Consider the following 15021-nt stretch of genomic DNA (forward strand, 5'->3'; position numbering starts at 1 on the left):
TTTCCCCTATCCCTTTCTAAAAAAAAAAAAAAATAAGTTTTAGGAAAGAAAATCTTTCAAAGAGAACAGCATGAGGCACGAAAGGCCAGGTTATTTCCCCACATATGGAACCACTGGTAGTTTCTATCTTCCTGTTGTGTTTTCCTCTTCAATATTCATTTGGGATCAGCGGCAGTGTTCAAAAACAACTGTGTCCAAAATGGGAAAAGGAGGGGCAACAGGGGAAACGGAGAACAGACTTCGCTAATGGCACAGCATCCCTCCATCTCCAGGCAGCCTCCTGTTTAGGTTGTGTCAGATATGCCACAGGCACCCTATTACTTTGTAATCAGAGGATTGTTACTTGTTATTTACTATTTGGCTTGTACCCTCTGAAAAGTTTATAAGGGTTTATTAGCCTGCTGTGGAGCACGCATTCTATTTATCCTGCAGTAAATTTAATCTTCTGAAGTGCGCCACTACTGAGCAAAGAAGACAACAATGCCCGGTATTTACTGGGCCTTCAGTCCCAGCGGCAGCACACCCAACTTCTCAAATCATTTTCCTCACAATTGTTCTTGTGGGCTTTCCTGAAGAAGGCTCACGGAGAAGCAGTTACTAGGAAACAGGAATCCAGAGCGATGGAACTGGCATGGAGCCTCAACCCTACAGTAGGCCCAGAACTGTGCGCCCTGTTGGGAACAGAAACAACACCCCCCCTACACACTGTTTCCCCCCACTTTTTTTTTATTTTCTTCCTGACACATGCTACTGAGTATTTATAAAATTCAACTGCAGCTCTTCCTCAGGGCAGTGAAAAAGCAAATTTGGGGGGAGGCTCACCTTCTCCACACTGCTCATTGCCTGGAAGTAGATGTTGTATCCTTTGCGTGGAGCCAAAGGAGGGTTCCAAAAGCCCTGATAGGTCCTGTTGTCGCCCACTGTGAATGGGGCAGGTTCAGGAAGATTCCCTGGGGGTAGTTCCGCAGCGAAGTAGTATGGAGAACCCCCACTCAGGGCATTTTGGTATGTAACGGGAACCTGGTAGCATTCCATGGCTCCAGCTTCTCTCTTGGTTCGGTGTGGGTGCAACTCCTCCACAACAATCTGATAGGCACTTTTTGGAAAAAGAAGAAAAAAAAAGCACACATTTAGAGATTCTGGATACTAAGATTTCTGGGGGGAAATGAGGTATTTAATATTAACATGCAACATTTAAAAGTTTGAAAGTCAGTCTTAACCCACAGCATTCTTTCTTTCCCTCCCACCCAGCTATTTTGCCATAATATAGAATTTCATGTGGATTCTCCCTTCCCCCAAACCCAACATGGTTACTAAGGAACTGGAAAAAAGTAAGAAGAATCACCGTAGAATGCTATGCATTTTTTTTTTAATGTTGAGAAATGAGTCACCTTAATAAGAAACCTGACATTAGCAAGAGACACATAATAGATTAAGTTCTTTGTCTGATATTTTTAAATGTTTAAAGTTAACATTTTATTTGAAATGATAGAGTAGAAGGCCCTGCTCCAGGGCCCAACAGAACGGGGCCTCAGGGTGGGGCCCAAAGCAGCAGTTTGTGGGGCTGTCATCACATTAGAGACAGAGTGTGCTGACAGGCTTCTCCACATCCTGACCTTGCCATGGCATCAACATGGGCTCAGAGCTACGCAGATCTAAAGCACAAGTGACATGCTGCAAAACGGGCACAGATGGACAGAAATCTGTCCTCCTCACCGAAATAGACAGCTTCCTTCTTCCGGAGCTGTTAATAATAAAATCTTACAAATTGTAGAAACAGATGGCATTTGCCCTATTAAAGCTTGAACTAAACCTTCTAATACCTTCCTTCAAAGTCTTAAAACTTTCCTACAATAGTTGTTATCTTACAGAGGAAAGAAAAAATAATGCAACTTTAAAATAAAGGTCTGCTTAATCACTAATTTTTTTTTATCAATTACAAGTGAAATATTAATATTTTTTCCTTTTAAAGTTTAAAATTTGTTTTTTTAATTTTAAAAGAAATGTTAATGTTTATTTATTTTTTTTGAGAGAGAGAGAGAGAGAGAGAGAGAGAGAGCAGGATAGAGAGAGGGGGACAGAGGATCCAAAGCAGGTTGTGTGCTGTCAGTACAGAGCCCAAAGCAGAGCTCGAACTCTTGAACCACGAGATCACGACCTGAGCCGAAGTCGGATGCTTAAGCAACTGAGCCACTCAGGTGCCCCAATATTTTTTCTTTGTAGGATATTCTTCAGGAAAACTTTTTTTTTTAAGGTAACATACACCTGAGAAAGTTGACATTATTAATATATTTGATATGTTTTGAATGAATTTAAAATTCCCCAAAATTATGAAAAATGCATTATGGTAGGTTATATAAATTGAATATAAATAAGCTGTCTGTAGAGCTGTTTGAATCTTGAATCTCTAGGACAAATATGCTCCTTCTATATAGGGATGACAGTCACTGAATGACTCTCCAGCAAGAATAGAAGATTTTCTTTAATGAACTTCCATAAAAAGAAAGAGGTGCCTGGGGGGCTAAGTTGGTTAGGCGTCAGACTCTTGATTTCAGCTCATATGATTTCATGGTTTGTGAGCTCAAGCCCCGTGTCAGGCTTAGAGCTGACAGCATGGAGCCTGCTTGGGATTCTCCCTCTCTGCCCCTTCCTTGCTTGCACTCTCTCCTTTCTCAAAAAAGAAAAAAAAAAGAAAGAGGAGGGAAAGACACAGAGAGAGTAGAGAGACAGGCAGACATACCAAGAGAGAGACAGAGAGAGAAAAAATGAATTTGCATCTATCATAATGAAAAATTAAATTTTATATCAGTTTAGATGTAGTATAAAATTCTAACTTAATATAAGCTCTGTTATACCTACAAACAGAAAACCTTCATAGAATAAAAGAAAGCTTTATAAAAGTTTTCTTTTCTTCCTAATATTTAAATTCCCATTTTCCATTAAAATATTGCTAGGAACTTGGTGGTTTGGTATTTATCTCTTTTCCTTTAAAAATAGGACAGAAAGTATAGTAATGTCAGAAATCTAGATTTGGGCAGGCAACTAAGACAGAAATCTATGTTATTTGAAATTACATGTAGTCCATCATTCTCTATACTTCTGCCAGTTTGGGTCTCTAAGCTCCTAGGAATGCTATTAACAGGATACATGCTCTCTGAGGGGTCCATGGAGCAGTCACTCGTCAGTTTTAAAATATAGGAAGTACATAAGCATAGCCCTTGGAGAGAAAAATGAATCATAGCTGACCTATGTTAAGAAAGCCTAATCATTTTTTTCCATTTATTTTCAATTTAGAATCCATATTTGTATGCATTATACGTTGTGTATACATTTATGTATCCTGTGGATACATACTTTTAGGTAGATAAATTTACACACGCACACTCCCCAAACAAGTCTAATCTCATATTCTTGCCCTAGTGGGCAATAATGATAATTACCCATCTTCATTAATTATTTAACCTAATCCTTAAAAATGAACTCCTTGTTTATTATCCCTTTTCTCTACAAAAATCCAGAAAATCTATTAAACAGTCTTAACTAATTCTGTTAGACCGACATAGGTTGTACATTCCAAATTAAGGAATTTCGTGCAAGAGGGCTTGTCTCTCCACATCTATTAGGAGCAAAGCAAACTAACGATGCTGGAGAGGATTAAAAGAAGAAAAGGTGCATTCTGGTCTTGGGGAAAGATCTCATTGAACTTGAGATGAAATCCCAAACTAAATATTACAAAGCTCATTTTTAAAAGAAATCATCTTCCCTTCATTGATCAATTTGTGTGAGCAGGCAAGAAGCAGGCACTTCTACCTTTTAACAATCTGGGTTTTTTTTTCTCCCCTGCTATTTCTTATTTATCAATACGAATTAATTAAAGGAAGGAAAATAAAGAACGAGAAATCAAATTAGAAGTGATTTAGCTGATTACATGAAATGGGCCCAGGCTTTTCCATCCTTGTGGATGCCTAATTACCTAATGGTACTTAACTCTAGCTGGAACTAAATATTATTTGAGCTTAGTACTCTAGCAATTTAAAATATTCCAAAGCCACCTAAATAGTTTTATTCACTCTGCCCATATTTCATATTTCCCCCATTCCTTTTAATTGAAGTTTTAAAAAAAATTGAAGTTTTAAAATATGTCTATAATTAAGATAAAATCAATATAGTGGCATTATGAATCTTCACTTGATGCTGAAAATATGATTTCCTTATGTTAAACAACTAAAAATGATTTCACTTCACTATAATTTAATTTGATTAGAATTGGTATGTAATCAATTTTAGTTTTGAAGGAGGCCAAATGATGACTTTTCATCATACAATTTTCCTTCAGTTACAAGACAAAAAATAGACAAGAGGATTTTGCCATTAGCTCAAAAAGTGATTATACGATATATATGGTAGATGGTCTTCCTGGTTTAACACTTAAAATTGTTGAAGCCGAACCCCAAATTACATATAACAGCCTGCCATGTTTTTGTTTTTAACCCATTAGTAAGAAAAACTGCTGAGAATCTGGTTTTAGTTTTAGATCGTATAACTTCTTGGTGATAGCAAATAGCAAATTATACAATTGTACACACTTCTCATTTTGTATCTGAAATGTCTCCTTAAAGCTTCAGGAGAAATTTCCTCGCTCCAGTGTGGTGCTATTTCTCCTATGAACAAACTTCCAAAGATCTCATGGCCACCATTGCTCATATCGTCCTAATGGAAATATTTTGATGATCCACAGAGTAAAGGTTTAAATACCGTTTTGGTAACCATGATATTTCCTGTGCTTCATCTCTTACCTCCTTAAACATACAAGTCAGGTCCCTCGTGACTTCCCTATTTCTGTAAGAGGAACTATCAGTTTCTGAATCAACAAAGCTCTAAATCTTGGCATTAACTTTAATAAGTTCTATTTTTAACTATGTTCTACCTCCCTTGTAACATTTCTTTTCATTCCCACTGTTTCCATCAATAGGGGAGTATTTACAACATTATATTCACATTACTGGCTTAGTTTACTTCCTTCCATTTTTTTCTTCATGTATTCCAGGCACCCATCCATACACCCACCCATCCACCCATCCACCCATCCACCCACCCATCACTCCATCCACTCAGTCTATTATTTTTTGAGTATTTTCTACATACCATGAACTGTTCATGAAGAATGCAAAAGAGAACCATTTTTCAAACTTCTGATACTTTCCTAAAACACTACTTTAGGCATTGACTACTCTTCTCTAACATTCCACTTTGTCGAAACTATGTGAAGCTCTCCCATTGTCAAAATCTATTCTACTGGGGTTAATATCTTACCACATCGATTACCTTATATCTCCACTCTTGCTCTCACTACTTCCTGATACTCATTCTCCATTTCAAACTTGAATGACCACTGTTACCAAACATACCATACATACTGTCAAAGAGCTTCCGCCTTTTTCCTTTTCTAACTTTTCTACTTCTGCTATAAAGCCTTCTCTGACTAGTTCACTTCTTAGCGTTACTCTGTCTTCTAAAGGCAATGGAGGGAACTCTGGTGGTAACTGAGGGTTGAAGTGGGGGGTTAGACATTAGGGTCAAGTGGGATGCTTTTGCAGTTTAGTCCTCAATCCACCCACAGATCACAATGACACAAATTCGTTGAGAAAAACCATCAGGGGTATCTCTCAAGAATTCTGGGTTTGAAAAAAGGCCCCAGACCACTGTCTCATAATATTTATTAATTATATTTATTTACAAGGTTAGTGTTTATCACTAACCCACTACATTAAAAATATTATCTGGTATTTAGCTACACATAATGGGAATTGTATTTTTAACTATTGTGTCCATCCATTCACTCATCAAATATGTACTGAGTGCCTATTATATGTCATGCACTATTTTAAGTGCTGAGGTTACAATGAGCACAGTAGTAAAAGTCCCTGCTGTCATGAAGCTTACATTCTAGTGCAAAATGCAAATTAACAAATTAAAAAACAAACACACGATATGTCAAGATGAGGTAAGAGCTCTAAAGAAAAATAAAGCAGGATAAGGGAAATGAGGAATCATAGGATTGAAGAGTTCTATTTTATATGTGGTTGTCTAGAGAGACTTCTGTGACAAAGTGCCCTTTAGGGAGAAGCCTGAAGGGGAAGATTCAGTTATGTGGCTGCTTTGATCAGTTACCTCCTCCTGCAAAATAAATTCCCCTAGAATTGTGGCTCAAAACAATAAGCATTTCATATTATGCAGTTTCTGTGAGCCAGAAATTTGGGAGTGGCTTAACCAAAGAGTTCTGGCTCTGGGTGTCTTGTAAGATCACAATCAAGTTATTAGCTGGGGCAGCAGTACTTAAAGGCTGGAGAGAAGATTTCACAGAAAGGGCATACCTCCTTTCATTTTCAGATAGAAAAAAATCTACCTCCTAGGATTCTGTGGAATAAATTAAAATGACATCTATTTGATTTTACTTGGGTCCTATAGCTTGTATAAAGGGTAAAGAGATGGCAAAATAGGGCAAAAAGAGGAATTACATCTTTGCTTAAATTTCAAAGCATTTTTACCGGAGTTCAAGTAATGTCTATGTCATGGCAGCAGTTAGAAATATCAGGTGCAACTATATAATCTCTTTAAATTGTTGAGATGAAATAGAATATTCTGCAAATTAGGATAGTAGTCCTAATGTTTCAAGTTGTATATAAGTGAACAATTGACCTGGGGAGTAACTGTAATACACAATGTTTGCAATCCAACCCATACAGATTTAGTACACATATAAATGTTAATGTTAATCTGTATTTCTGTTAAGCTATCACGGAACATCAGACAATGTCTTTTCCTAATATAACTGTGGAAAATATAGTGGATTTTTTTCAGCTATTATTTAAATTCCAGTTAACATACAATGTCATACTAATTTCATGTGTACAATATAGTGATTCAACAATTCCATATAATACCCGGTGCTCATCACAAATACACTCTTTAATCCCCACACTTATTTCACCCACCCCCTTAGCCACTCCCCTCTGGTAACCATTAGTTGGTTTTCCATAGTTAAATTCTGTTTCTTAGTTTCTCTCTCTCTTTCCTTTGCTCATTTGTTTTGGAAATCATATGGTATTTGTCTTTCTCTGACTGGCTTACTTTGCTTAGCATAATACTCTAACTCCATCCATGTTGTTGCAAATGACAAGATTTCATCCTTTTTATGGCAGAGTAATATTCCATTGTGTTTGTATGTGTATATATAAATATCTATACCACATCTTATTTATTTATTTATTTATTTATTTATTTATTTATTTTTAAATTTACATCCAAATCAGTTAGCATATAGTGCAACAATGATTTCAGGAGTAGATTCCTTAATGCCCCTTACCCATTTAGCCCATCCCCTCTACCACAACACCTCCAGTAACCCTCTGTTTGTTCTCCATACTTAAGAGTCTCTTATGTTCTGTCCCCCTCCCTGTTTTTATATTATTTTTGCTTCCCTTCCCTTATGTTCATCTGTTCTGTGTCTTAAGGTCCTCATATGAGTGAAGTCATATGATATGTGTCTTTCTCTGACTAATTTCGCCTAGCATAATATCCTCTAGTTCCATCCACATAGTTGCAAATGGCAAGATTTCATTTGTTTTGATTGCCGAGTAATACTCCATTGTATATATACACCACATCATCTTTATCCATTCATCCATCGATGGACATTTGGGATCTTTCCATACTCAGGCTATTGCTGATAGTGCTGCTATAAACATTGGGGTGCATGTGCCCCTTCGAAACGTCATATCTGTATCCCTTGGATAAATACCTAGTAGTGCAATTGCTGGGTCGCAGGGTAGTTCTATTTTTAATATTTTGAGGAACCTCCATACTGTTTACCAGAGTGGCTGAACCAGTTTGCATTCCCACCAGCAATGCAAAAGAGATCCTTTTTCTCCGCAGCCTCACTAATATCTGTTGTCACCTGAGTTGTTAGTGTTAGCCATTCTGACAGGTGTGAGGTGATATCTCATTGTGGTTTTGATTTGTATTTCACTGATAATGAGTGATGTGGAAATTTTTTCATGTGGTAGTTGGCCATCTGGATATCTTCCTTGGCGAAGTGTCTATTCATATCTTTTGCCCATTTCTTCACTAGATCGTTTGGTTTTTGGGTGTTGGGTTTGATAAGTTCTTTATAGATTTTGGATAGTAACCCTTTATCCGATATGTTGTTTGCAAATATCTTCTCCCATTCTGTTGGTGGCCTTTTAGTTTTGCTGATTGTTTCGTTTGCTGTGCAGAAGATTTTTATTTTGATGAGGTCCCAATAGTTCGTTTTTGTTTTTGTTTCCCTTGCCTCTGGAGAAGTGGTAAGAAGTGGGTAAGTGGTGATCGTTGTGGCCAAGATCAAAGAGGTTTTTGCCTGCTTTCTCCTTGAGAATTTTGATGGCTTCCTGCCGTACATTTAGGTCTTTCATCCATTTTGAGTTCATTTTTGTGTGTGGTGTAAGAAAGTGGTCCAGGTTTATTTTGTCCAGTTTTCTCAGAACCACGTGCTAAAGAGACTATCCTTATTCCATTGGATATTCTTTCCTGCTTTGCCTAAGATTAGTTGGCCAACATTTGTGGGTCCATTTCTGGGTTCTCTATTCTGTTCTATTTATCTGAGTGTCTGTTCTTGTGCCAGTACCATACTGTCTTGATGATTACAGCTTTGTAGTACAGCTTGAAGTCCGGGACTGTGATGCCTCCTGCTTTGGTTTTCTTTTTCCAGATTGCTATGGCTATTCGGGGCCTTTACTGGTTCCATACAAATGTTAGGATTGTTTGGTCTAGCTCTGTGAAGAATGCTGCTGTTATTTTAATAGGGATTGCATTGAACATGTAGACTGCTTTGGACAGTATCGACATTTAAACAATATTTATTCTTCCTACCCAGGTGCATGGAATATTTTTCCATTTTTTTATGTCTTCAATTTCTTTCATAAGCTTTCTATAGTTGTCAGTGTATAGATTTTTTACCTCTTTGGTTGATTTATTCCTAGGTATTTTATGAGTTTTGATGCAATTGTAAATGGGAATAATTCCATGATTTCTCTTTCTGTTGTTTCATTGTTGGTGTATAGGAATGCAACCAATTTGTGAGCATTGATTTTATATCTTGCAACTTTGCTGAATTGATGAATCAGTTCTAGCAGTTTTTTGGTGGAATCTTTTGGGTTTTCCATATAGAGTATCATGTCATCTGAGAAGAGTGAAAGTTGACCTCCTCCTGGCCGGTTTGAATGCCTTTTATTTCTTTGTGTTGTCTGATCCCAAAGGCTAAGACTTCCAATACTACATTGAATAACAGTGGTGAGAGTGGACATCCCTGTCTTGTTCCTGACCTTAGGGGGAAAGCTCTCAGTTTTTCCCCATTGAGGATGATATTAGTGTTGGGTCTTTAATATATGGCTTTTATGATCTTGAGGTATGATCTTTCTATCCCTACTTTCTTGAGGGTTTTTATCAAGAAAGGATGCTGTATATTGTCAAATGCTTTCTCTGCATCTATTGAGAGGATCATATGGTTCTTGTCCTTACTTTTATTGATGTGATGAATCACATTGATTGTTTTGCAGATATTGAACCAGTCCTGCATCCCAGGTATAAATCCCAATTGGCGTGGTGAATAATTTTTTTAATGTATTGCTGGATCCGGTAGGCTAATATCTTGTTGAGGATTTTTGCATTCATGTTCATCAGGGAAATTGGTCTATAGTTCTCCTTTTTAATGGGGTCTCTGTCTGATTTTGGAATCAAGGTAATTCTGGCTTCACAGAAAGAGTTTGGAAGTTTTCCTTCCATTTCTAGTTTTTGGAAAACCTTCAAGAGAATAGGTGTTAACTCTTCCTTAAATGTTTGACAGAATTCCCCTGGAAAGCCATCTGGCCCTGGACTCTTGTTTTTTGGAGATTTTTGATTACTAATTCAATTTCTTTATGGTTACCGTTCTGTTTACATTTTCTATTTCTTCCTGTTTCAGTTTTGGTAGTGCATATGTTTCTAGGAATTTGTCCATTTCTTCCAGATTGCCCATTTTATTGCTGTATAATTGCTCATAATATTCTTATTATTGTTTTTAAATATTCTTATTATTGTTTTTATTTCTGTTGTGTTGGTTGTGATCTCTCCTCTTTCATTATTGATTTTATTTATTTGGGTCCTTTCCTTTTTCTTTTTAAACAAACTGGCCAGTGGTTTATCAATTTTGTTAACTCTTTCAAAGAACCAGCTTCTCATTTCATTGGTCTGTTCTACTGTTTTTTTGGTTTCGATAGCATTAATTTTGGCTCTAATATTTATTATTTCCTGTCTTCCACTGGTCTTGGGCTTTATTTGCTGTCCTTTTTCCAGCTCCTTAAGGTGTAAAGTTAGGTTGTGTATCTGAGATCTTTCTTCCTTCTTTAGGAAGGCCTGGATTGCTATATACTTTCCTCTTATGACCGCCTTTGCTGCGTCCCAGAGGTTTTAGGTTGTGGTGTTATCAGTTTCATTGGCTTCCGTGTTCTTTTTAATTTCTTCTTTAACTTCTTGGTTAGCCCATTCATTCTTTAGTAGGATGTTCTGTAGTCTCCAAGAATTTGTTACCTTTCTAAATTTTTTTTGTGGTTGATTTCGAGTTTCATAGCATTATGGTCTGAAAAGATGCACGGTATGATCTTGATCTTTTTGTACTTGTTGAGGATGATTTGTGTCCCAGTATGTGGTCTATTCTGGAGAACGTTCCATGTGCACTGGAGAAGAATGTATATTCTGCTGCTTTAGGATGAAATGTTGTGAACATATCTGTTAAGTCCATCTTGTCCAGTGTGTCATTCCAAGCCATTGTTTCCTTGTTGATTTTTTGATTAGATGATCTGTCCATTGCTGTCAGTGGGGTGTTGAAGTCTCCTACTATTATGGTATTACTATTGATGAGTTTCTTTATGTTTGTGATTAATTGATTTTTATATTTGGGTTCTTCCACATTTGGTGCATAACTGTTTACAATTGTTAGGTCTTCTTGGTCTATAGACACCTTGATTATGATATAATGCCCTTCTGCATCCCTTGATACAGTCTTTAGTTTAAACTCTAGATTGTCTGATATAAGCATGGCTACTCTGGCTTTCTTTTGTTGACCATTACCATGATAGATGGTTCTTCATCCCCTTACGTTCAATCTGAAGGTGCCTTTAGATCTAAAGTGGGTCTCTTATAAATAGCATATAGATAGATCTTGTTTTCTTATTCATTCTGTTACACTATGTTTTTTGATAGGAGCATTTAGTCCATTGACGTTTAGAGTGAGTACTGAAACATATGAATTTATTGCCATTATGTTGCTTGTAGAGTTGGATTTTCTGGTGTTGCTCTCTGGTCCTTTCTAGTGTTTGCTGCTTTTGGTATTAATTAATTAATTAATTAATTAATTTTCATCTTTTCTCCCCTCAGAGACTCCCCCTTAAAATTTCTTGCAGTTCTGGTTTAGTGGTCACAAACTCTAATTTTTGTTTGTCTGGGAAACTTTTTATCTCTCCTTCTATTTTGAATGGCAGCCTTGCTGGATAAAGAATTCTTGGCTGCATATTTTTTTGATTCAGCACATTGAATATATCCTGCCACTCTTTTCTGGTCTGCCAGGTTTCTGTGGGTAGGTCTGCTGCAAACCTGATCTGTCTTCCCTTGTAGGTTAAGGACTTTTTCCCCCTTGCTGCTTTCATGATTCTTTCTTTGCCTGAGTATTTTGTGAATTTGACTATGCTATGCCTTGTTGATGGTCAGTTTTTGTTGAATCTAATGGGAGTCCTCTGTGCGTCCTGGATTTTGATGTCTGTGTCTTTCCCCAGGTTAGGAAAGTTTTCCACTATGATTTCCTCACATAACCCTTCTACCCCTATTTCTCTCTCTTCCTCTTCTGGGACCTCTATGATTCTGATGTTGTTCCTTTTTAATGAGTCACCGGCTTCTCTATGTCTTAAATTGTGCTCTTTTGCCTTAGTCTCCCACTTTTCTTCTGCTTCATTATTCTCCCTAAGTTTGTCCTCTATATCACTGATTCTCTGTTCTGCCTCATTCATCCTTGCTGCCCTGACATCCATTTGAGATTGCAGCTCAGTTATAGGATCTTTTATTTCATCCTGACTAGCTTTTACTTCTTTTATCTCCACAGAAAGGGATTCTAATCTATTTCAACTCCAGCTAGTATTCTTATTATCGTGATTCTAAATTCTGGTTCAGATATCTTACTTGTAACTGTGTTGGTTAAATCCCTGGCTGTCGTTTCCTCCTGTTCTTTCTTTTGGAGTGAATTCATTCATTTTGTCATTTTGAAGGGAGAAAAGGAATTAATGAGGTAAAAAATTAAAATAAAAAAATTAAAATGAAAAAATTAAAAACAAAACACACATACAAAAAAAAATCAAGTAAATGATGCTAGATCCTAGGTGTGTTTTGGTCTGTGTGTTGAAAGGGGCTCGATAGAGAAAAAGGGGAAAGAAAAAAAAAAGGAAATCATTTGAAAATTTGAAAAAATAGATACACTTAAGTAGAATAAAATGAAATTATGGAAGTAAAATAGAATTTAAAAAAATTTACACAAAAGTAAAAAAAAGTAGAAAAAATTAGAGAAATGTTTTTAATAAAAGAGAAGAAACGGAAAAAGGAAAAAGAAAAAAAAAAAGAAAATTGAATAGATCGACTGGTGAACAGACTGAAATATGACTGAAATTACTTTGCTTTCTCCCTGAATTCAAACTATGAAGTGCTTTATAGTCCATAAACTAAGCAGGTGGAGAGATTCATGTTCCTGAAGAGTGAGATTGGCCCAGTTGAGCGGGGCTTAGAGTAATGGCTCCGTTCTCCACTGGATGGTGCTGCTTAGCATACTGGGGTAGATTGTTGTGGCGCTTGTAGGTGCCTATGCACATGCACAGGAGTGGTGATAATAGCGTCACCCAGCTACCCAGTCTCTAGTATAGGAACTTTGTTCTCCCCAATCAGACCTGTCATTTGTCTTTGGCTTCTGTCTACTCCCCACTTTTACACAGTCCATAACCAAGCCCCAGGCTGTAACTCCCTCCTGAGTTTTATGTCAGATGTGGCTGTTTTACCCGACCCCTTATTTCTGAGGAACTGAGGCTTTGACCCATTTTGCCCCTCTGTGGGAGGGTCTCACCAAGCAATGGCTGGGTGCCAGCTGGACCCAGGAATGTTTACGGGACAGTGCTGCTGCCGATGCCCAGAGACTGCGTCTGAGTGTCAGCCCATCGCAGAAAAAGTTCATGAGATCATGTAGCAGCAGCCTTTCAGAGGTTATGGAAAATCACAACACACATCTGGCACAGGCTTCACCCCCAGCGACCTTGTTTTAGCACCAGTGAATGTGCTTGTTCTCCCGGGTCCACTGGGGCCTTTGCCTTTGGGGGAGCCACACAGCCTCTACCAGGTGTCCTCCCAGCAGGGGAACCGCCTCTCCCATGTGGCCCAAAGACGCGCAGACTTCACTCTGCTCCTGGAGATTTGCCCTTCTCACCAGAGCACTGCCAGGTATTGAGCTGCGGAGTTTCAGAGTCTGCACTCCCGCTGTTTATAGAGTCTAAATGGAATTTAAACCCTGTCCTTTCTCCTTTCTCCCTTTTTAATTTAGTCCCTGTGGCTGTTTCCACTTTTCCACTTTCTCTCCAGCTGCTATGTGGGGGGATGGGGGGGGAGGGTGTTCTTTTCCCGTATTCTCCCTCCAACCCTCCACCCTGTCTCCATCCTCTCTCCCCATGCAAAAATGGCGCCCTCACCTCCATGGCTTCTCTCTCTCCCAGTTCACCTCTCTGCACCATGTACCTGCAGAATTCTGTGGTTCATGTTGTGAAGATTGTTGTGTTAATTCTCAGATCAGTTTTCCAGGTGTGCAGGATGGTTTAGTGTTGATCTGGCTGTATTCCATGGACGTGAGACACAAAAAAACTTCCATGCTGTTCCGCCATCTTGGCTCCTCCCTACCACATCTTTTTTTAATACCACATTTTCTGTATCCATTTATCAGTCAATGGACACGGGCAATTTCCATAGTTTGGCTACTACAGACAATGCTGCTATAAACGTTGGCTGCATGTATTCTTTTGAGTTAGTATTTCTGTATTTTTTGGGTAAATACTACTATTGCAATTGCTGAATCATAGGGTAATTCCATTTTTACCTTTCTGAGGACCTCCATACTGTTTTGCAGAGTGGATGCAACAAAATGGTGATTTTGACTATATTTCATGACTATCTTCTAATTACCTAATTAAGAATACATTGTAGTTAATGTTTTTAAAATGAAAAATTAGGTTTGGGGAGACTGGGTGGCTCAGTCAGTTAAACATCAGACTCTTGATTTTGGCTCAGGTAGAGATCTCAGCGTCATGAGATTGAGCCTTGAGTCGGGCTCAACGCTGGGTGTGGAACCTGCTTAAGATTCTCTATCCCTCTGCTCTTCCCCTGTTGTGTGCACATGCATGCACACATATACTCTCTTTCTCAAGAAACAATAAATTAAAATGAAAAATTAGGTTTTACCTACAAAATAAATATTTAGTTACCCTAGAATAGGTAGATTCCTACCAGCTTAAAATAGCTTATATTTGGAAAATGCTGCATTTAATTACACATTCATTTATTACATCTTACAATAAGCTGAGTTCATCACTGAAGAACTCTTCCCTGTGTTTTTGTAATATGTTGCTGCAATGTTCATTATTTGAAAACACAGCTACATTGGGTCAATCTTTTAATAAGTGGGACATTCTATGCATTATAATTTATAATTATATCATTCAGGCTACAATTTGAATCCATTCATCAAGAATAGAAAATGTTTTAGAAAAAAAAGAGAAAACAAATTATGCATTCTAGGGAGTTGGTTCCAAATGTGGGTAATATTTATTCTGCCAATCATACTAATGATTGTCAAGTGATGCCAGTTTTAGGGATAGATCTTAAAAAGTCGATAAGGAGATTCAAAGGTGTAGGTAAGTCAGATGGCAA

The 15021-nt window shown here is 37.7% G+C and overlaps 1 protein-coding gene across 3 annotated transcripts in view; it reads right to left on the bottom strand.

Annotated features, from left to right (window-relative positions):
* Positions 1-15021, bottom strand: part of PTPRK (protein tyrosine phosphatase receptor type K) — a 558792-nt gene that overhangs the window by 96115 nt on the left and 447656 nt on the right. For all 3 annotated transcript variants that reach the window (XM_042987142.1, XM_042987141.1, XM_042987143.1), the window contains exon 12: positions 823-1096. In XM_042987142.1, the coding sequence (XP_042843076.1) occupies positions 823-1096 (274 nt within the window). The remainder of the gene's footprint in view (positions 1-822; positions 1097-15021) is intronic.

The sequence above is a fragment of the Panthera tigris genome, chromosome B2 (assembly GCF_018350195.1).
Source record: "Panthera tigris isolate Pti1 chromosome B2, P.tigris_Pti1_mat1.1, whole genome shotgun sequence".
NCBI classification, from domain to species: domain Eukaryota; kingdom Metazoa; phylum Chordata; class Mammalia; order Carnivora; family Felidae; genus Panthera; species Panthera tigris.